Source organism: Pseudonaja textilis, chromosome 2 (genome assembly GCF_049901715.1).
Source record: "Pseudonaja textilis isolate UNSWEBS1 chromosome 2, rPseTex1.2, whole genome shotgun sequence".
In the NCBI taxonomy this organism is placed as follows: domain Eukaryota; kingdom Metazoa; phylum Chordata; class Lepidosauria; order Squamata; family Elapidae; genus Pseudonaja; species Pseudonaja textilis.
The window spans coordinates 150,166,943-150,190,117 of NC_141991.1; the positions used below are offsets into that span (position 1 = coordinate 150,166,943).

Below are 23,175 nucleotides of genomic sequence, written 5' to 3' on the forward strand. Positions count from 1 at the left end.
TTTGCATCAAAAGATGTAAAGTTTGAATTACTGGTAGGATTACACTGGCCAGTGCTTTTGCTGAGGCTTGGCAGGGAGAACCCTGCCGTCGCATCAGGCTGCCGAGTGGTCAACCCTGGGCTCCCACTGGTAGTCCAGGAAACTAAGTAGTTCAAAGTACTTAATATTTTATCGAGCTGGAGCTGAATGCTCGCTGTAGTTTCTGAGACCAAGAAACATTGCTGAGCCAAAAGTTCTGTAAGTGTGGGCTCATTTAAGGATTGGTTGGGGGCCATAGTTTTAGATAAGTCTTTGTTCTCAACTCAGGGGCGACGCCCTCAACTGTTGGAAGATCGCGACAACAGGCAGCAGCCAGACAAAAGGGAGCAGGAGCTTTCAAACCGAGAGGCCGAGCTAAAACAAAGTCCTCAATCTTGGATTGCTTCAGAGAAGGTTGAGGAACCGGGTCAGTGAGAGATCTGCTCCTTTTCCTTGTCTTCATTATATTAAGTAGCACAATAGAGGGGGAGCTGTGTAATATAGCATAGAATCTAGTCACTGAAATAAGTCCTAAATCCAGAGGAAAAGGAATTGGGAATCGAGAAGAAACGAGTCCTAATGTAAACAATGGCAGAGCTCCTCACTAGTATACCAAGGATCCGGCCCTCCCAACAGAGCAGGGAACATGAGTAAATAAAAATGATAAAATAATAAAAATACTGGATAAAAATAGAATAAATCAGATAAGAGAAATCATATCAAAGCTAGGCATTGCTAGACTTCCAGCTAAAGGACTAAGATCCATAGAACAACAACAACAAAGAAGAAGCAGCAGCAAGGCCCTCCTGCAGCTGAGGCCCAGCTCGGGCTTTTTTTATAAATTCAGCTAAACCGTAGATGAAATATAACTAAAAGTGGGTTAGTGATCACACTGCAAAAATTTCAAAAATGTAAAGGGTTTAAAAATTAAAATTAAAATTTGAAGACTAAGATATGATAGAAAAATAGCCTTAAAAGCAGGTAATAATTAGAATAGGTTAATTTAATCTTAGTTAAGCAGAGAGCCTACTTGCCTGCTGCTCCCATCTCCTCTCGACAAACCAGTTGAATACTTAAAAAAAAACAACCCACCACCAGCAGCCAGAAAGCACCATCTTGAATTGGCTTGGACTGGAGGAACAAGTTTGTTGCATTTACAGTGATTCACCTTATGCAATTACTTCTGCAGAAGAACAAAACAGAACATTCCCCCAAACCACCATCGCAAAGGAAAGTGGTTTTAACCATGGACTTTAACTCCCAGAATTCCCCCAGCCAGCCAGCCTGCTTGAAGATGGATAGACTTCAACTCCAGGATTTCCTAAAGTTGAGAAAGCACCCAAAATGCAATTAAAAAATAGTACAGAGAAACATGTGCAGTGACTTCCACACTATAATCACATTCAGCCCTGCAGATTTGTGATTATGGGTCTTTCAAGAGGGGGAGGGCTTCTGGCTTACAGAAGGAAATTGTCCATACAAGCAAGGTATTATATTAAGTGACAGCAATGTTATAACTTACATTGTCAGGGATGGTGGGCAGTTTGCCAGGATCAGGGGCAATGAAATAAGCCTAGAACAGAGAAACAATTAATTAGTTTAATTTAATCTTTTACATTTGCAATGTAATGACTGCCTGCTCCAGAAGACTCTGGGTAGCCATATGCAGAAGCAGAAAGGTGGTAATAGTGGTATCGCTTAATGCAAGTAACAATCTATTAGATTGTAAATAGAAGGAATCCAATGAAGACTGCATGCCACATTATACCACAATACTTGTGACTGATCTTACAATATTCATTTCTAATAAAATGGAGACATGGGATATTGCAACTTAATTAGAAAAACTTCATAAGGAGTGGTATATTTGAAATTCTATTTATTGTACATTATTTTTCCAATTTAATTTTTCTTCCTAGATCTCCAAAGAACAAGAAATTGCAGGCATATTTCCCCCTCATTCCTAAATTGTACCTCATAATTTTGATTGAGGAAATAGTTGCTGTCCAATAAAATTAGCAATCAATCAGATTACCTTTGCCCCAAACTACACTTATTAAATCATAAACCTATGGAAACCAATTATGGATTTTAATGTAACACAAGGAACAGTGATTTGCAGCCCATAAACCACCCCAGAACCAAATTCGAAAACTTTAGAGCATTCTGAAGTCAGCCTGCCATCATATGGAGCCTCGGTAGTACAGTGGTTAGAGTGCAGTACTACAAGCTACTCCTACTGAAGTTTGGCCGATTGAATCCCACCAGGCTCAAGGTTGATTCAGCCTTTCATCCTTCCGAGGTGGGTGAAAAGAGGATCCAGATTGTTGGGGGCAATATGCTGACTCTGTAAACCGCTTTGAGAGGGCTGTAAAGCACTATAAAGCAGTATATAAGTCTAAGTGCTATTGCTATTTGTTGGTGAAGCTAATTCTCAGCAGCATTGTTTTGAAGTTTAAAAAAAGTAAAGATAAAGATAACACAAAAGGCACCCATTTGGACTATTGCAGCATGCTCTATGTGGGGTTGTCCTTGAAGACCATCCAGAAGCTTCAGTTGGTCCAAAACACAGCATTGCAAATGAATCCGTCTCATTAAGTCCATGTGACAATGCTGCTCTGTGAACTGCAGCGGCTTCCAACAGGCTGGATGTAATTCAATGAGCTGGTTATCACTTTCTATATGACACAGGCGTGGATTACTTGTGGGTCTGTCTTCTCCCAAGAACATCTGCTTGCCCCACATTCCTTCTTTACAGCAGAGGAGTTATTGTTTCTTTTCTGTTGTTCTATACTTGCACCACCCAGAGTCACATTGCTGGAAATGAATTGCTTTATACACTTAATAACATTTTGCAAATTAAGTAAGCACTTAAAAAAACCTGAACTATATTTTTTTAGTCGATTTCCTTGAGGTCATCAACACAAGAGCTACATTATGGGTGGGCAACACCTTCTGGCCTGCATAAGATACAGCCTATACAGTTATGGGCTGTCTCTCATGCAGGCCATAAAGTGTGTTGCCCACCCATAATTAAATGTGCTCCTGGGCCTCAGAGGCAGCATTTGATCCTTCCGAATAGAAAGCGGAAACAGTTCTAGGCACACTCCATGCATACAACAGAATGGGATGAGAACAAGCTGGTAGTATGATGATCCCTCCCCCACTGGATGGTCTCCAGATGTTTTGGAATGTAACTCCCATAACTCAAGAGGCTTTCCTGTTAGAAAGCAGGACAGTTTAATTCAATGGCATCTGGAAACTGAGTTATGCTCATTTTTAAAAGACCCTGTTATGCTAAAAATGCAAATAAAAAAACAAAAGTAGCTGGAGGAGTGCCAACGTAACTTCTGGAATTGAGTTAGAATCTTCCTCATTTTGTTCCTCATTTTCATTCACAAATGTTTATTGTGGTAAGTCTTAAAAATGGGAATAAGATTTCTTTCACATGCAGCTTCAACTGGTAAAGCCAATTCTGCACATACCTGGAGGTTGCAGTTATTCCTTCACAGCAACAGTGACATAATTTCCATAAACAAAGGAAACACAAGTAAGACCATAGCAGATATCAGATTGTGACTTACCAATGCTGTTCCAGTATCCAGATCTCTATTTCTCTTTTGCCTGTTCAGATCTGTCTCAGTAGAAATTTTCAATTTAGTTGCTTTTGAGTCCTTACAGAACAAAAAGTGATTGAAAATGAAGAAAAGATGGGATTAGTATTCTGAGCTAGAGGCAATTAGTAAATGGAGATCACAGAAGGAGCTATTTACTTACTACGTCTCTCATTGTTACAAAACTTCCTAACATGCATTCAGCATCCACTTTTCTATAACTGGAATCTGTTGCTTCATGTCCTGCACTCAGAAACAATGGCAAGCGAACAACCACAAACATATTCTGTGTGATAGACTTTCAGATTTTTTTAAGCATACTAGCATTACTCTTCTCAGTCTTCCTCACATCAAGTTTTCCCAGTTCCTTCCATTTTTCTTCCTAGTACTTGATTTCCTGCCCCTTGATTATTCTTATTGCACTCCACCAAACCAATTCTGGTTTGAATGGATCCTTCCTAATGTGTAGAAGCCATGTTATTTATTTACTTACTTATTTACTTGCTTATTTACTTACTAATTTAGGATGGAGTCCACAACTAGACATAATACTTGACGGCTGAGCAGTGAAAAATCACTCCCTTGATAGGAAAATGATATTTTTCTTAAAAGAGCATTAACTTATTCTTACCTCTTTTTTTGCAGCCAAATCATACTAGTGGTTTATATTCTATCTGCGATCAATTCCAAGATCTTTTTCAAAAGCTAAATAGTTTAAAACAGAAACACCCTTCCTATCTGGACCAGAATAAAACTACTCAGGTGTTGTATCCCATCACTCTTACAACGTTTCATTCTCAAACTTCAATGGGTGCGAGAAATTTTATCTCTGACTGCCTTTGTGGAGGGTCTTTTCTACAGACTATTATAAGGAATGTTTTTTCTGTGTTGTGAAAGTATCCATTTTTATTGCTAGACAAAGATGCAATGCTCTTATAAAAGCAGAGAAAACTGAACTAGAAGGAATTGTGAAACTGTTAGATTAGTTTCTTGATAAGATTGGTCTCAGAAATTGTCTGGAAAATGAGTGAAATGCTATAGGGACCAGCAAAGGAAACCCTCCCGCTTCTACTGGACAAAAAAGAATCACCTAATGTTCCAAATGTACATGTTCAAAACAAAAACTAGACATCTGTAGACAGAAAATTGGAGTAAATAAACCAGCAATGTGAAAAAATATAATTTGCCATGATGCTACTATTAGCCATTGTAGTGTTCTTTTTTCTCTCCAGGTGTGCTTGACTTGTGCTCACTTTTTAAATGTAGCCTGTATTGTCTGTCTGTCTCCCTGCCCACCCACCCACCATCTCTATCTATCTATCTATCTATCTATCTATCTATCTATCTATCTATCTATCTATCTATCTATCTATCTGTCTGTCTGTCTGTCTATCTAATTTATATGCCACTCATCTCACTATCCAATGACTCTAGGCAGTGTATAAATGTAATAAGTGAATTAAATTTAAAAGTTGAATAGCAGTAAATAATAAAGCATACATTTATAAGGTGCCAGGCTTATAAAAGGATATTTTATTTTACTGCTGGAGATTTCTTAAATGTTTTCTTCACTCTGCCTTTATTTTTATAAAGAAATCAGGCCAGTGAACAAATCTAATAGTTCTTTCTCTACCTATTTTCTCCACAACAACAACCCTGCAAGGTGGGTTGGGCTGAAAGACAGTGACTGATCCAATGTCACCCAGTCAGCTTTCATGTTTAAGGCAGGACTAGAACCCACAGCCTCCTGGTTTCTAGAGATGAATGTATATTTGCATTTAATAAGCAGAAGTTTTTTTTTAAAAAGTACAATGGTAGGCTAAGGGAACAATGACGATTAACAGGCAAGAGGATTTAATCTTCAAATTTACCAAATGGAAAGTGACCTCCCTCCATTAGTATCATTCCCGGATCAATGGAAAGTTTTTCATAGGATCAAAGAGAAAAGATTAAATCCCTAAACTTGTTGTGGAACTCCTCCTTCCAGCTGATTCTAGAATCTCAGAATGCATACACTACCTTTCTTCCTCATGCATATACTGACTCACCACTGATTTCTTCCGAGGTGCCATCCTCATTTGGCTTGTGTATGTAATTGCACTTGCTGAACTGCTGCAACTCCCACACTGCTGTTTAAAGTGATTAAAAACTGATGGCAACCGTGTTTGGATTGTCACCTTGGAAGTAAGATTTGAAGGTGAGTTTGATACTTACAAATTCAAGGGTGATGGGGCTGCAGAGGCTGGGCACGGGGTACAAATACAATGCAGATAAGAACTCGTCCAGCTCTGTGAACTGGCAGGGAAGATAAAGGTAGAAGTTGAACGAAAATGCTAGGAAGAGCAATAAGGGGAATGAGGGTCTCTGGAGGCATCTCTCACCTTGGAATGGATCCAAAGTGCTTATTCTTACCTGCTCTTTGGCTAGGTTTTCTGCAATGTAGTTCAGGATCTTGTAGAAAACTTCAAACCAAGGTAAGTAACTGAAGGAAGAAACAATGGCAGTATATAAAATAATTTTTTTCATAAATACATGCCTTTATATCCATACACTTTCTGGTTTGAACTCTGCCCATATCAGATCAAAGCCTCTTTAGGTGGTAGAGAAAAGTGTTTTGGACTTATAAGTCACATAACTCCTCACCATTGGATAGGTTGAGTGAGGTTTATGGACATTATAATTTAAATACCAAGGGGGCTGGTATTGAGTTGCCAATCCTTAATTTACCATATGTATGCTTTAAAAATACAACCACAAGATGGCAGAAAAACAATTTTCTGTTTCTGTTTCCTGCATTCATCAACCCTTGATGAATGGTTGCAACAGATGCAATGGCAGTGTTCACACAATAATGTTAACCAAAACAGTGCAATGATTTCAACAGTAATCCTGTCCTCAATAGTCACTACTGGTTAGAGAAACAAAGGATCAATTCCAATTCGGTATAAGTCTGCTTCATAAACCCCTCCTGACCATGACAAGCTATATGGTTTTAGGAAGTATTTCATTTGTGGTTCTTTTTTTAAAATGAAGTTTTATTTGGGTTTTCACACATACAAAATACAAGTAAAACATCTTTTTTGAAAATAGCATGGTCCCAGCTTGAACTTCTTTATACAGACACAAAACTCAATTTCATGTTCCTTTTTGTATTCTATTCCATATCTTATACTATTTTACATTTTCTATATAGTTTTTCCCCCTCTTTTAATTTTCTCAATTTTATTTTGATTATCTCATCTCAATTCAAATCATTATATTTATACTTTTGTCTGTTCTGTTTCAATTTCATATTATCTTTTCTCATTAAACGAATTTTCTCCTGTAGTTACTAACTGGAGTATGACACCTTTATATCTTTTAATTACATCAATTTAACTCTTATTTAAACTTTAATATATACCTTAAGTTTATGACCTTCAATATAATACATAATACATAACTTCCAATCAAATTCTGCTTGGTACATTCTTATAATACACACTATATTCTTTTTAAAAAAAAGAAAGATTGTAAATATATGTAATTATAAACCCTTATTCCATTCCAGTTCAGTTCTATCATTAATAATCATTAAAAGCTTAACATCTTTAACACTTCTTTTCAATTAAATATCATACTTCTTTAAAAACACTTTTAATCTCCATAATTAATTTTCCCTTGTTTCTCTTCACATATGTTTTATAAATCATTAAATATACCTTTTGTTACATTTATTTATTGACAAGCATTCCACTGAATTACGATAGCTATTTTATCAGACATTTTAATCATACATTGTTTCATATTTTCTAAAATTATTTCTGCTTCTAATATAACCATACTATCTTATGTACCTTTGCAGAATCCCTTTTTCCATTAAGTTTTCACCCATTATCTCTAAATAGGCCCTGTTTCTCTATATTTTGCTTCTGTTCTTTATAACTTCTTTTCCTTTCTTTCTTCCCTTTCATCTTCATCCCTTTTTACCCCCTTGTCTCTCTAGTTCTAATTCTCTCTTCTGCATTTCCCTCTTCTGTTGCTTTCTGATTTTATACTTATTTTTCACTCTATTTTTTTGAGTTGTTTTTCCCAATCTTAAACTTTCCATTCTCTTTCCCCCCTTTCCTCCCCCCCCCCATCTAAGATTACTTGTTCATTAAAGATGGCTTCTTCTTTGTCGCAATCTTCTTGTTCTGCAGGCATTTCTTGTTGTTTCTCATAATTCCAAATCTCTATTTCTAAAAACTGAAATACGAAGCCAAAAGAACATCTCCCTTCTTGTGCATCTTCTTTGTACTTTTTAAGTTCCATTTTCAGTTCTTCTAAAAGTGGAGCCATTTTAAACAGTTTTAAACAACCACCCGATTGATTTTAGTCATTCAAAACAATAACCAAGAATCCAGAAATCATCAAGTAATCCAGATAGTCCCGAGTTATATCTTCTTATTTCTTTTTCGACTTTCTCTTCCTGGGGTTTTCGTTGCGATATTTCAGTTAGAATGTATCTTTTGGAAGTCTTGTTGAGATTTTGCTGTAAGTTCTTTTTTAATTCCAGGCAGTCACCTCTCTTTCAGATCCTACCCTTTTATTCTTTTTCTCTCCTTTCCTGTTTTCAAAAGCTTTTAATTATCCAGAAATCTTTATTATCCCTTTGACTTTTTATTTTCAGAATTAAATGCCTATTGATGTCAGAGTGGATTTCCCCCCCCAATTTCTTGCTTAAGTCTCTTAGCTGTCAGTATAGGAAAAGGAGAAAACCAAATCTTTTCCCTTTTCTCTCTCCTTTGCAGCTTAAAAATCTTCTTAGGGAACAATGTTATTGTTTTTTAACAGTTTCAATTCCAGGGTACCTTATTTGTTGCTTTTGCTGTTTGACCCGGTCAACCAAAACTTTCTCTTCTTATCTTCCTCCTGCACATTCTTTTCCAGTCGAGTTCTTCTTTGAGGTGGCCATTTCTGACCACCGCTGCAACTGCCTTCGGGAAAGGGGTAATGGCCAGCTGGGGAGGAGAGATGCGGCTTTCCTCAACCCTGCTGGCAGTCTCCCCTCTTTTCACCACCTCTACGGGGTGGCTTAGCCCTGAAACCAGCCGGCTCGGGGCGCTTCATCAGCGAGCATGGATTGGATCCTCACAGAGACGAGGTTTCGGTCTGTCGCTGAAGAAGCTCAAACCGGAAGTTCCTCATTTGTGGTTCTGTAGATCAAAGACTCATTGCTATCTTATGGGCTAATTTTATTACAGAGAGAAAGAATTTGTAAACACTCAAAGCAGCACAATTCTGCAAAAGGTGGAGTGGGGAAAGAGAGAGAGAGAGCTAACAATTACTCAATGTGCTTAAGCCATTTATTAAATTTATTTTCTGAGAATCAAATGAGCTGGATTTGTACAATATGTTAAAGCTTCCATGCTTCCAGCCCCAAGGTTAAGATAATGAAACTTAAAATATACTGACATGATCATTAAACTGCTTGGTTAACAGTATTATGTGAACACTGCCATTGCATCCATCCAAAATTCTAAGATTTCAGGTGGCAAAATTGTGGAATCATAATATAATCTCTTAGCATTATGACTTATTTTCTGGAATGCTTCTTTTTGTACTGTCTGCAAATGAATCCCTTCTGCCTGATACCCACCTGGTGATTTCCATCTAAGGAGAAAGTATATTTCATTTGCAGCCAAAAACCCAGAAGAGAGAACTGGAGACCTTTGCACCAGTGAACTCAGGATTTATCCAGAAGACAAATGACCCCATTTCCCCTACCAAGAGGAAGATTGGAAAGAAAGATCTGATGTATCTCTATCGCTGCATTTTCAGTAGAATCTTTTCTTCCCATCAAGCCAATAGAGTATTTCCACAATGCTCAAGTAGTTCAAGAGGGCTTCTAGAAGGGACTTACTTGAGACCTCCCACCCAGGAGGGGTCCCTTGTACCTGAGTAGACACAGGCAGGCTCGGAAGCCGATGGCCAGTCGACAGAAGCCAAAGTGCTGTTTCCCCTCCATGTCGGTGAGGGCGAAAGTGAAGTGCTGGACTGTGGGGCATTCCTTAGCCCTTGGAAATAAATGGGGAAATAATATCAACGAGAGATATTAAGATGGAGAAGAAAGCAACCCAACATCCTACAAAGGCTGATCAACTTATCACAGCATAAATTGTTGTAGGTATTGCCTAGTTTGTTATGTTAATTATATTCCTTAATTCATGGGTAAATTATATGCAGAAGTGATAAGTGCCCCCATTCTCCCTTTCATCTACATAGGCACACAGAAAAACATACATGCATATATGTAGGTTTTTCCAACTAGGAGCAGGGAGAGAGTTGCTCTTTGCCAAAGACAATTCCAGTTTAGCAGGTTGGGACAAGCGTGGTAGAGTTTGGGATAGGAATGTTGGGGGCGGTGAGTGAAATTCTCTCCTGCACAATCCCAGGGATGCACCCAACCTGGGATCCATGGATTTAGGAGGAGTAAAGCTTCCATGGCCAGTAGCCCTGACGGCCTGACCATTTGTTTTTCTGCTGCCTTTGGCCACAAGAAAATGCCAGGAAACGGAGTCTTAGCTCACACGGAGATCTGCATTTGCATTCAAGCCAAGGTGAACCCACTTCCTTTTTAAACTTATAGCTGAACATGTGGAGGTTGGAGAATGAAGGGAACAAAAGCAGTACGCATACTCTCTTCTTTGCTCAATTGAGTTTTTTACAAATTTAGGTGAATTCTGAACAAAGCTGAAATGGAAACGTGATTTCTGCTTCATGTAGGAGATGCATTTCCACCTAAACTGGATACAGATGAGAAGCCTACACAGAACATATTTGGGCAGGCATGTCCAACCCATGGCCCGTGGGTCACATGTAGCCCTGGACAGCTAGTATTGCAGCCCCACAAGATTTTTTAAAAATATTTAAAAAAAATAAAGGAAGTTTGTAATTTACATACATTAACTGTGTTATATATTTTATATTTGGCCCAAGACAATTTGTCTTCACTCAGGGTGCTCCAGGCTAGCCAAAAGATTGGACATGCCTTCATTAGAGATTTATAAAATCATGCACAATGTAAAGAAAATGAATAATGGGAAGAATGTTCCATAATGCTGAGGACCAAGAAATTTGAAAAATGACAATTCAAGACATACAAAAAGATGTTTTTTTTCACAGTGGGATAAATAAAACTTTGGCAGTGTTTGTGGATGACTTATAGAGGAATTTGGGGATTTGGAGATCTACCCATTCTTCTCCTATTAGATCTCTGAGCATTGTTTAATACCACTAATCATGGAATCTGTCTGAGCTGTCTGTGGGATTTGGGGAAATGGTTCTGCAGTGGTTCCACTTCTTCCTGAATTGATGGACCCAGTAAGTATTGATGGAGAAGAGATAAAAGTGTGCTAGATTGGGATGGTAGTGGTTCTGAAGTTTTACAGATACCTTTTCTTTTCAAATCATGACACTTATTTTGCCCTTTAAAAATCCCCCAAGTTTCCCCAAGCAATCAAATGAATTGGTCTGAGAACTCTGGAAACTACAGAGGGAGGATAGCATGGAGCATGGGTTTGCTAGACCATAACCCAAAAGATGACAATACCATTTGTGAGCCAAGCTGCTATGTAATTAACTGGTAGAAGATGAGTTGAGAGTGAATGGCTAAAACGGCATTCAAAGAAAATCAGTGGTGGTTATTCTTGGTGACACTATGTAGAAGCAGCTTGCCAGTGAATATTAGTTTCTGGCAGGTGAGGATTCTTCTCTTCCAAGTTGTTCATGGGCTTTCATTGAGGTTGGTTGTAGGAAGTCACCAGTGAACCCTTACTTGCTACAGTACTTCCACTCTCCTGTTCTCTTTGAATCTTTTAATGTAGTTTTTCCCCAACTCTGGCTTGAAAGGGGAGATTTCCCTTCATTCTTTCAACTGGAAAATATTTATGAGGTGAACATTTCCCCACTCTGGGAGGAGCTTTCTTCTTTCTTCCCCTTCCCTACATTCAGTTCTGGGGAGGGAGTATGCCTCCAAACCAGAATAATGACTCATTAGAGACAGAGGAAGCACCCTTTCTAAAGTGTCGACATATCTTCCTGCAAGGAGTGATTGAACAATCTATCCTAATGAGAACTATCTCTTTTCAGTCGAGCAGAATGGAAGTAGGCAAAGCTCAGTCTAGTTAGCAAGGTGGAAAACTCTTCCAGTGGATGAAAACGTTCTCTTCACAGAAGGCCTTATTTTAGTTTAGTTCCTGTTTAAAAAATTACTGCTCTAAGATCAGTAATGACCCCGGGAGACTAAATTTACCTGATCTGGACTACGAAAATCGAGAAGACCATAACCAGTACCAAAATTTAAGACTATTTTCTATTTTTCTAATGTGATTTAGCAATCATATGAAGATTTTTATCCCAAATCTAAAATGCTCTCCCACTGGTTTAGTAATGTGATTTTGCCTGAATTAGATACTGATTTCTGTCTCTTAACAGAATTATTGATAAACAGTGACATTTCCAATAGATCAGAGAACAACTACATCTTCTTTTTCATTATTGTTAATGTTAATACTGCCAATAGAATTTAAGGCATTAAAGCACACATACAGCGCATTCGTGCAGGGAAAAGACATTGTGAATATTTTGTTTCTCCCTAAATGCAGCTTGTTTCAATATAGATCGGTTCACACTAGGGCCAGTTTAAGGAGTTAGTAATGTATAGAAAAAGACAGTTTGGTGCAGGGGTTTAAGGTATCAGATTAGAAACCAGAAGGCTGTGAGTTCTAGATGGATCCGGATGACTTTAGGCCAGTCACTGTCTGTCAGCCCTAAGAGGGTAAATCATGTCAGCAGATGGAAGCAAGCTAAACGGTATAGAAACAGAGGCTACTGCTGCCTGCTTTTCTGATCCTGGGGGTATTTGGTGGTAGTATGTGCCTTGAATCAATGGGGATTTGGAGCACATGGATCTACTCATTGGTTTACACAGCTCCTCATTAGCTAATGGGCACATCAGCATAATTGGATTTTTGAGCATACAGATCTTTAGCTAATACAGCTGTAATACGGCCAACAGGTAAATTGAGTTTATGGATTCTCGGTCTGATCTAATGATTGGTTTTGTTAGTCAGTGGATAATTTGGGGTGACAAGTCATTTTACAAAGAAGAATTTTATTGCATGGTGAATAGGGCTGTTCTGTTCCTAGATCATCTTATCAGCGCAAAGACCTATGCACTCTTAAAGCATTCTGTCTTTTCCTCCTCAATCTCACCATCTGATTTTCAGGAGTCCATCTACAATATTAATTTAGAGCTGAATGTAAAGGCAACATTCAAACCTTTTGTTGCCCTAGGCTGCTAAATCCTGACCCTGGTTCACACATGTATTTGGGAACCATCAAGCGAAGCATAAACAGGCAAAGAGACCAAGTGATGTATCTATATATCAGAAAAAGCAGAGTGGCCAGCTTGCAGAAATCACAAAGCAAAAATTTCTAGTGGCAGAAGATTGCTCATTAAATCTCTATTAAAACAGTTGTTGATTTAAAAACTCAACGAACTTAAATCATAACAGAGCATCTTTTTCATATTTTTAAAGTGAATATCCATTATCAACTGGAAAATTCGCATTGCTTACCTCTCTATATCAAGAGGGAAGCAAAACTTGGGTAGCATCTGGATTGATTCCTACAAGAAGAAGGAAATATCTTTGATCATTATGTCTCAACAGTGTCTCACAGAAGCACAAGAAAGCATAACCAGGAAACCACTTGCATAAAATATGGAATATTATGCAAACCTATCCCTGATTACTTGGAAAGAATTCCCAATTACTGCACTAAATTCGATTCAGAGTACATTATTTGAATACCACAGATTACTCCTATAGATTTTATCAAAGAAATGTTGTATATTTTATAGGTTGCCCTCATCAGCCAGTCGTACCTCCCTCAGGAAAAAAATCATAAGGATTGTGTTGTTATGAGATCCACTCTATATATTTCTCTATATCTTGTTTCTGTCCTTTGTAACTTCTTTTCCTTTCCTTCTTCCCTCTCTTCTTCTCTCTCCCCTTTTTACCCCCTTGTCTCTCTACCTCTATTTCTCTCTTCTGTATTCCCCTCTTCTGTTGCTTTCCAATATTATATTTATTTTTCAAACTATTTTTCTTTTGTTTGGTTGTTTTTTTAAGTCTTAAATTCTCCATTCTCTTTCCCCCCTTTCCTTTTTCTTCCCCACATAAAATTACTTGTTCATTAAAGATGGCTTCTTCTTTGTCCCAGTCTTCTTGTTTTGCAGACGTTTCTTGTTGTTTCTCATAGTTCCAAATCTCCATTTCTAAGAATTGAAAAATGAAGCCAAAGGAACCCTTCCCTTCTTGTGCATCTTCTTTGTACTTTTTAAGTTCCATTTTCAATTCATCCAGAAGTAGTGCCATTGTATAAATTTTTAAACAACCACCCGATTGATTTTAGTCATTCAAGTGCAATAACCAAGAATCCAAAGATCACCAAGTAATCCAAATACACACAAGCTGTTTCTTTTTGCTTTTTTTCACTTTCTCTTCCTGGGGTTCTACTATTTAGTTGTCAAGTTTCAGTTAAAATGTATCTTTTAGAAGTCTTGTTGAAGTTTTACTGTAGATTCCTTTTAATTCCAGGCAGTCTCCTCCCTTTTTTCCAGATCCTGCCCTTTTATTCTTTTTCTCTCCTTTCCTGCTTATAAAATTTTTTTAGTGTCCAGAAATCTTTATTATCCCTTAGACATTTTATTTTATTTTCAGCTTAATTGCCTGTTGATGTCAAAGCGGATTTTTTTTCCGATTTCTTATTTAAGTCTCTTAGTTGTCAGTATAGGGAAAGGGAGAAAAGAAAAAAAAAACACCAAACATTTCCCTTTTCACTTTCCTTCGCTGCTTCAGAATCTTCTTTGGGAACAATGTTATTTTTTTTTGTTTAAATTCCAGGGTACCTTAGTTGTTGCTTTTGCAATTTAACCCAGCCAGAACTTTCACTTCTTATCTTCCTCCTGCACATTCTTTTCCGGTTGAGTTCTTCTTTGTGGTGGCCATTTCTGACCACCGTTGCAACCGCCTTCGGGAAAGGGAGTAATGGCCAGCTGAGGAGCAGAGATGCGGCTCTCCTCAACCCTGCTGGCAGTCTCCCCCCTCTTCACCACCTCTACAGGGTGGCTTAGCCCCGAAACCAGCCGGCTCGGGGCACTCCATTGGCGAGCCCAGACCAAAACCGCTCACGATCGCGGATTTCTGTCTGTCACCGAAGAAGCTCAAACCGGAAGTCTCCCATATCATTGTAATTCTTGTAGAAATTAACTATTCCCATACTAATTTCTAAAGGACCCCTTTCAACATCTATTCACTTCATCCTAAACAATTTCATCACTTTTATTTTCAATTCTAATAATTGCTTGAGGCTTGTTAACATATTTTTACTGACTTCCAAATTGATTTTGGTAGCAACCATTTTCCTATGTGTATTTTCCTCTGTATCCACGGCAATTTTATTTTCAAACAAAGATCCTTTTTCATACTTTCAATTTCTGTAACTCAAAATACTTAGGTGTCTGTCTGTAACATGATTTGTTTCACTCTGTTTCAACATCTTTTCTCATCTCCATTCCATTCAGTTGAGAGACTAATCTTGTATCTTTCTTCCTGCCTTTGTTCTATTTTTATTCTAATTTCTTTCCTTTTCCTTTTCAAAGAACCACTCCTGATACTGCCAAAGAATTGCTCATCTCATTCCAGAACCTCTTGTCACCCTTGTATCCTTCACTAATCTCTCAAGATTTCATCATAAACAATCAAGTCAATTAATTGTTTAGATTTAATCAAACTGCTTTGGCATATGTTCGTATGACTAGACTGACACTTAAGCTATGTAAAAAAAATCCCTTTTTAAGCACATACCAAGTAATCTCTATTCTCATTGATTCTTGGATCCCAAATAGCGCAACCACTTTTTTGCATCTCTCATTGAGAGTGTTGGATAAAGTCCCCCATATCTCTTCTCTAGTTCCTCTGTTTTCACCATTCTCTAAAACTGCTTTTACACCCGATCACAACAATCTAGATTGCACCAGTTCATTTTTTTTGACATGCAGTTTTAGTCCTTTCTTTCCTAATTAAATCTGCACCTTCACCAACTCCACTTTAAGATTTGACCACTTTCACTCAGGTTTCGTCCTTTCCCTTTCTCTTAGTTTCACAGACACACAGTGTATCTCTTTTCATTTCTGTCATCTCGTTTATTATCACTCTACTTGGTTAATTCACTCCTATTACGTTTTAATTTGCTAAGTGCCTTGGTTGACATCGTATGAACCTATTGACAGTGAATTTGTTGTCAAGCTTGGCTTGGGTCAATTGAGGGATTTACATCAGGCTTTTAGTAAGATAGAGAAGGTGATGACTAAGTTACTATCTTTATTGTACCTACTTCATGGACAGCATTCTCTGCTAACAGCTTAAGGTTTATCCAATTTATATATGCTACAATTCCAACCAAGCTCCAATTTTACCTTGAGCATGTTCCTTACGATTCTATGCAAGCTAGCTTCCTAATATAAATGGCTATTTTCCAAGTTTATGACCTGTATCCTATCAAGTAGGAGGTTTACACAGTGCACAGATACAGTGCACAGATACACATTCAGGATTCCATGATTGCAAATCAGGGCAGTTTTTAATTTATAAAACCTGGCTCTTTGAGGAGGTCATGAGCTTTAGACAGTTTAGCTGTTCATGCTGGCAGGAAAAAAAAGAAACAGCCAGCATGTATTAGCATTCAGCATATTCATGATAAGACAGGATTTCAGAACTACAGAAGGAGAAGCAGAACAAAGTGGCATATAAGTTTGTTTTGAGTTTTGGAAGGCAAAGAAGTTTGAGAGGAGTGTTATGTAGAAACTACAAAGGAGGCAGACCTGGTCATCAAAGTCCAGTGGGAATTGTCTACGCACTTGAGGATCTGCACATAAAAACAGAACTGAGGTCAATATACAGAACCCAGACGTAACCATTTTATTGTAAATGAAAGCAAGTTCTAGCTCCCATTTTTCCATGTTATCCAGACTGTGGTTTTCCCCTGCAATTTCTACATTTTGGAGATTCAAATTGCCCCCACCCTATCACCCTTTAAATGGCCCTTGAAGGTCTGGCTCTTTCCCCCGCCGCTGCCTTAGGAAGTCTGTGCCTTGATGGGAATTTGATTCAAGTATTAGGTGTATTAATAACTGGGTTGTGTGTTTTAATTTATATAAGAATGTGCCTGGCCTAAAATGACCCTGCTGGCTTTTACGACTAAGGGAGGCCTAGAACTAAAAACCTTCTGGCTTTTAATATAGCACAGGGGTGTCAAATTCAAGGCCCATGGTCTGAAAGTGGTCTGCGGGGTGCTTAAATCTGGGCCACAGGGACAGCCTAGAAAGAGCAAAGGACCGGCCTGCGGTGCCTCTGTCAGCCAAAACGAGGTGGGGTGTGTGCATGGCCCCTGTGCGGCCCATTTTCAGCCTGGATGGCCTCCTGAAGAACTTCGCTGGCTAAAATGGGGCATGCGGGGGAGGGGGGCAGCGCGCGGCCACCATGCAGCCCGTTTTGGCCAGCAAAATGCTGCCAGGCTGAAAACTGGCCATGAACATGTCCCCCTTCTGGCTGGCCCACTGACGAGAACTACAGTGCTGATCCGGCCCTCAAAGAAATCTGTTTTGACACCCCTGATCTAGCACTTCAACCATTATATCAAAATGCCAAGAAAAGTAGACACCAAATCTCAGTGGGGTGGGAGAGGGGAAAATAAAAGAACAGTTTTGTAAAGGTCGGGGGGAGACTAACTACACAGTTTAATTAAGTCACCAATTGCCAGAAGTTATTCTAGGGCTACCACTGATTCCTGCCATTCTCCTGTTCTTTCTCCCTTAAGCAGCTAAAATATTCACTTCCACTACAGTTGGCACTTCCACTGGGCGACCATAGGGGAGGCGGTGGGGCTTAAGGGGCAAAATGGGTGATTAAACTTCTGCATGCTTTAAGGCACTAATTCCACCCTGTAACTCTCCCAAAGCCAATCAAAGGGCAAGAGACAGCTGATAGAAACCTTCAAAGCTGGGAAATGAGGAGCCACATTGCCATTGCCTTGAAAAGGTAGGAAAAGGAGAGGCAAGACTAAAACTGTGGGTCCAACTCCAGCCCACTTCAGCCTGCTGATTAGAAAAACTGCTGTAAGTCCCACACTTTTGGGAGATTCTGGGAGGGAGGAGGCATGGAGATGCTTTTTGTTGCAGCACCAATATTAGGGATAGATTAGGTTGGTTGTCTCTTTGTTGATTTTCTGCAAGTTCCTAAAGACCCTTCACCACCCCAGCCCCTCAAGGGCCCGCCCTGATTTTGAGTTGCTGTTGCCATCTTTTATTGAATTTTTGTAATGTATTTTTAATTTTTCATGAGATTCGTTTTATATTTTTTTATATGAGCGCTGAGAATTGATTTTGATTGTTGCAACATAGAAACATATGTTTAATAAATACATACAAATAGCGACATAAATTATTCCTTGGTGTTGTTAGACAGAAAATTTTTTGTATGGCTTTCTAATCCTCTATAATGAATTTATTTATGCAACTTCTGGTATTTGCCTGCAGTGCAGAATTGGGCAATACTAATATCGATTAATAATAATTGTTCATATGCATCAAGTCATTTTTGATAGATAGATGGATGTTCTCCTTGAATATCTGTCCCTAATCTGGCCTTTTAAATCTAATAGGTTATAAAAACCTTGACATCCACTCTGCTAAGCCTTGTTATCACCAACCACACTCTCTGGGTTCTTCAGAGGCTGCATCTTCTGTTTATTAAAGTGTGGCTCCTTGCCCCATGAAAAGTAACTTTCATGGACCATAATAGTAGGTGGATTTACACATCATCCTATGCCAAAACAAAACAAAACAAAACTGCATAATAGGGTAATAAGATGTGTGAAGAAGATAATACTGTAAATTAGAACAAAGATACAATAGCAGATTTTTTTAAGAAAAGTAAAAAAAGCTTCAATTTTGATCCAGCTCTTTTCACCCCACATATGTAATCAAGGGCTATCTCAGACTGTACTATAAATCTCCCACACAAATGTATATAATTTTATTTTCACTTACTGTTAAATTCCCCCCAAAAGACCACCATCTAACAGAATGGAGACTTACCATCATCTGCAAGTGATGGACGAGCAACTTCAAAGAACAGATCAAATATTTTTTGTGGTTTTTCCCTGGGGAAACAAAAACCAGTGGATTCAGTAGCAAAACACAGAAGCCCTATCAACTTAGCAGAGGTGGTATTCAACAGGTTCTGGAGAACCGATAGCAGAAATTTTGAGTAGTTCAGAGAACCGTCAAATACCACCTCTGCCTGGAGATTTTACAGTCTCCTTCCCCTACCATGCCCACCAACCCACGCCCACAGAACCAATAGTGAAAAAATTTGAATCCTACCTCTGGAACTTAGAGAATATAGCATTTATATTGGGAATCTAAAAGAGAATCTTGTCTTGGAACAAGATAAAGGCATATAATGGAAATAATCTTTTGCCAGACTACATACTTTCATAACTAGATTTTCATAATTTCACTACCCATAATTCTCCTGCCAGAACCAGCATTGGCCAGTCTCTTTGGAGGACACCAAGTTGGGGAAGCCCTTTTAGTGGAGTCTTACTTTAGATCTCCCTGCAGCATATTACTGTATTGGCATGTGAGAATGGCCTTGAGAAACAGGAGGGAGAGCTGCAGAGATGTAAAACGTATCTCAGCCCACAGACGGAGAGGGTCTTGGGAAGCATTTCAGAAGGGGCCTCCCCAATTTTCTGGAGACCAAAAAGAGGGGAGGGGAGAAATGCTTGCAAGATTCTGTTTAATGTAACCTTACAGTAAACACAGAAGTAGTATTCCTAGTTGTGTTTCTTGTGTGGGTGACCTCACAGAGCTAATAGGTAGGTACCTATTGTACTGTTAACACTGTAACCTGCATGATCCTCCCAGCTGTTTTTTTTTTTCCAACTCAGGAGTTGACAATATGATGGTGGTGTAAGACAGAACTAATCCAGTCTGCACCTGTCCTGATTAAAAAGTCACTCCTTTATACTGGTGGCAGAAGACTTGGGATTCCCTGATCAGATGTCCATATTTGTAAGAACCTTAGCCACTCGAAAGACAGCTGTAAGGCCATCACTTCCTGCAATTTTTAAAGTTACTGTTTTAACAACAACAACAACAACAAAAAGGAAGAGTGAACAATATCCCAGACAGTGGTGTCCCAACTGGGTTTGGCACCATAAAGATGAGGGAGGCTTACATTTCTTTCTATCCCATTTTCCCCTATTTTCTATACAGTCCCCTGAGGCAAAAAGAATCAGAGAATCAGCGAAAAGAACTTCTAAAAAAGCCCAATTTTTCTGAAGACAATCTAGGCCAGAACAGAAGACACTGGAATAGCTAAAGGTATTTAGCTCCCTTTCACTCACAGGGTAAAATAAAAGTAATGTCACAGAGAGAGACCAGAAAAAAATGTGTTTCCAGGACACAGTTTTATTGTAATTAGATAGCAGAGCAGAAAAAAACCCTAAAGCAGTTTCACGTGTAACTGCCAATCTCCATTCTGTGATGCTACCTACCTCCACTTCTGAGCTCTTAAAATCAGTTCCGTATCTTCAAGAATCTTACTACTTCGTGAGCCAAATACTTTTACAAGCTAGCAGCCTCTGAGGGCTAGCCATGTACCACCTAATTCACCTTTAGTGCTCTGGGGAAACCTCAGTCTTCCTACATTATATGGCTGACTCAGCAAGAGCCTTTGTAAGATGTAGGTCGGGATAACAACTATTTTCAAAGGTCCCAACAAAATAAAGCATGGAAGAATTGTTCTATTTCATACTCTTACGTATTGCCAAGAATCTTGATGAGATAGACCACCTGCGACATTTGGAGGAACAAAATGTTTTTATTTCCCAACAGATCAGGAGACCAGAGATCTTCGCTGACTTCTGCATTGCAAAAGTAAAACTGAAGTACACTTAACGCGAGTGGAACGTTACGATAGGCCACCCCAACCCCAACCCCTACTTCTTGAACCTGTCCCAAGGTCTTACTTGATCCGAGATCCCATTGTCCCTGGCTCATTCCAGCACCGTTATCTCACTGAAGCACCGAATGAAAATCTTCCTTCTCATCCAGGTTGAACCTCTGGAAACTAACAATTGTTCCAGAGCTCAGTTTGGTAGGTTTCAAAATGCAGCATTTCCTCTTGTGGCTTTTTGTTAGAGGAAGTTTGTACCCTGTGACGGCTTTAGTTCACTGCAGAGTGAAAACTTCAGCAAGGGACAGAGGAGGTATGGTGACTCTTTTGGTCCATTTCTGCTGCATTTGGTGGATATCGTTGCTTTCTTGCTCTTCAGTTAGGATCACAACAGATTTGAAGGCCAAGCAAACTTCTTAATTATTTCTTAATAATTATCTTCTTTCAAAAATGTTGTACAGTTAAATAGGTGCAATGGTGTTTAATAGCTGATGGCTTGTGTGGAAGCCAGAGATTTATTTATTTTTAAATGTGTGTGCATGCATGCAAAAAAGAGAGAGGAAAAAGGTGGGGTATTTTTGTAGAGCCACAAAGATGAAAACAACTTCAATTTGTACATCTAAAAAGAAACAGCAATAAAATTTGGGATGTACCAAAATTCTATTAAACTTGAGAAATGGGCAATGCTGTAAAATTGAAATACTTGGTTATCCAACTCCAGAAGACCAGTGGATAGGGCAGCATTTCTTCATTAAAATATCTAATTTTATTTATTGTTGATTTATAGAGGTTTTGAGAGGATAATGGTTTTATTAGGATTACCACCGGGAGAACATTGGCATAGTCACCACCGTCATCTCAATTGGCTTGGAAAGATCTGTAAACAGTGGTGGGACTCAAATAATTTAACAACTGGTTCTCTGCCCTAATGATTTTTCCAACAACCAGTTCACCAAACTGCTCAGAAACTTAACAACTGATTCTCCTGAACTGGTGTGAACTGGCTGAATTCCACCACCATCTGTAAGAATGGTGAGCTGGCAATCATGAAGCATTTCCATGCTGGACTCTGCACGCAGTTCAGAACCATGTTATGTCTGTTGGATAACACAGACTCATGTTGTTTGTTTGGGGCTCCACTGCAGTGTATTTGAAACTGGAGCAAAGCTGGTGCCTTTGCACATTGCCATGGCTCTGCTGAATATGTTGGCAACATGTTCCTCATTTGCAGGAAGGCTTGCCTCATCCCACTTCTCAGTTTCTGGGTTGATATTTTTCAATAGGAAAGATGATTTGATACATTTCTAATTTCCCCTCAAGCTTCCCTTCATTTTGCTGCTTTTGCCCCGCATGGACAAACCAATCAATACAACATGAATGAAACACATGGATGAAGTGTTATATATGCCAACAATTATGTGTGTATATGCAATTGCAAAATATTTTATTTCTCTTGTAGATGACTGGGAATAAAAGCAGCTGGGATGGATATGTGATTTTTGTTGTTGTTGTTTTGCTCTTTGATCTAAGGTTCTGATGTTGGCTACTGAAAAGTATAAATGCTGATGGAATCAGAATTAAAAGGAACCATTTTAGGGCATTGAGTCCAGTTGTCTATATAGGAACTCAATTGAAAGGTCTCAGGAGATGGTTATAGAGGCTCTTAAAGATATTGAGAGAAGGGAGGCCCATCTCCACCTCTCCATCATAGTAATTCGTTTCACTGTTTCATTGCTAAAATCATTACATTTTTCCCCATAGCATTCCTGGGGGATTTGCCTTCCTGAAAGCCATTACTTTATGCCCCGCTTTTGAGATTCTATTATGTATTTATTAAAAATTCAGTTTATCCAATTGTCAAAGCTCTCTGGACATTTACAATAAAACAATGGTAAATCGTAAAACAGTGCTGAAAAAAAAAACACCACTTGGTCATCTTCGTGTGAAATGCCTTTAAAGACTGAAAAAGACTATCTTACTTTCCTTCAATCTTCTCTTCTCTTTTTGATTTTAAGTGTGCCCAATCATCATCATCCTTGATTCCATTTCAATTAATTTGCATTGTTCCTAATGTGTTGTGACCAGAATGAAATACAAGGCGGGGTGTGACCAGTGCAGAACAAAGACCCATAGCTTTGTTGGAATTGGAAGCTACAGTTTTGCTAAAGCAATTTCAATTCTTTTTTGCAGCAGCTTTACAATACTTACATACAGTCAATCTACCCCATCCTGCATGATTCTCCTCAGACACATTATTGCAAAGTCAGATACTTCTCAGATTGTATATGGATATTTGATTCTTTTCCTAAATGAAGTGTTTAGCATCTATAACATTTAAACTTTATGGCTGTTTTCATTCAATTTTTAAAGCTATCAAGATCATTCTGGGGGGTTAGGTATCACCAAATGACTAATAGGCGATGATTAACCATTTTTGTGTTCAATGGAATGTTAGTAAGCAGTTTTGTTATGTTTTCCTCTAAGCCATTGTT

General features: G+C 38.7%; 1 protein-coding gene across 3 annotated transcripts in view; it reads right to left on the bottom strand.

The window, feature by feature from the left end:
• The window catches only part of DENND1C (DENN domain containing 1C), a 37,980-nt gene extending 17,039 nt beyond the window's left edge, over positions 1-20,941 (bottom strand). For all 3 annotated transcript variants that reach the window (XM_087925908.1, XM_087925909.1, XM_026711585.2), the window contains exons 1-9: positions 20,757-20,941; positions 18,817-18,881; positions 16,543-16,586; positions 13,235-13,284; positions 9,551-9,670; positions 6,045-6,114; positions 5,847-5,927; positions 3,603-3,692; positions 1,541-1,591 (exon numbers count right to left, since the gene is read on the bottom strand). In XM_087925908.1, coding sequence (XP_087782034.1) covers positions 1,541-1,591; positions 3,603-3,692; positions 5,847-5,927; positions 6,045-6,114; positions 9,551-9,670; positions 13,235-13,284; positions 16,543-16,586; positions 18,817-18,881; positions 20,757-20,773 — 588 coding nt within the window. In that variant the 5' untranslated portion in view covers positions 20,774-20,941. The remainder of the gene's footprint in view (positions 1-1,540; positions 1,592-3,602; positions 3,693-5,846; positions 5,928-6,044; positions 6,115-9,550; positions 9,671-13,234; positions 13,285-16,542; positions 16,587-18,816; positions 18,882-20,756) is intronic.
• Positions 20,942-23,175: the final 2,234 nt, after the last annotated feature.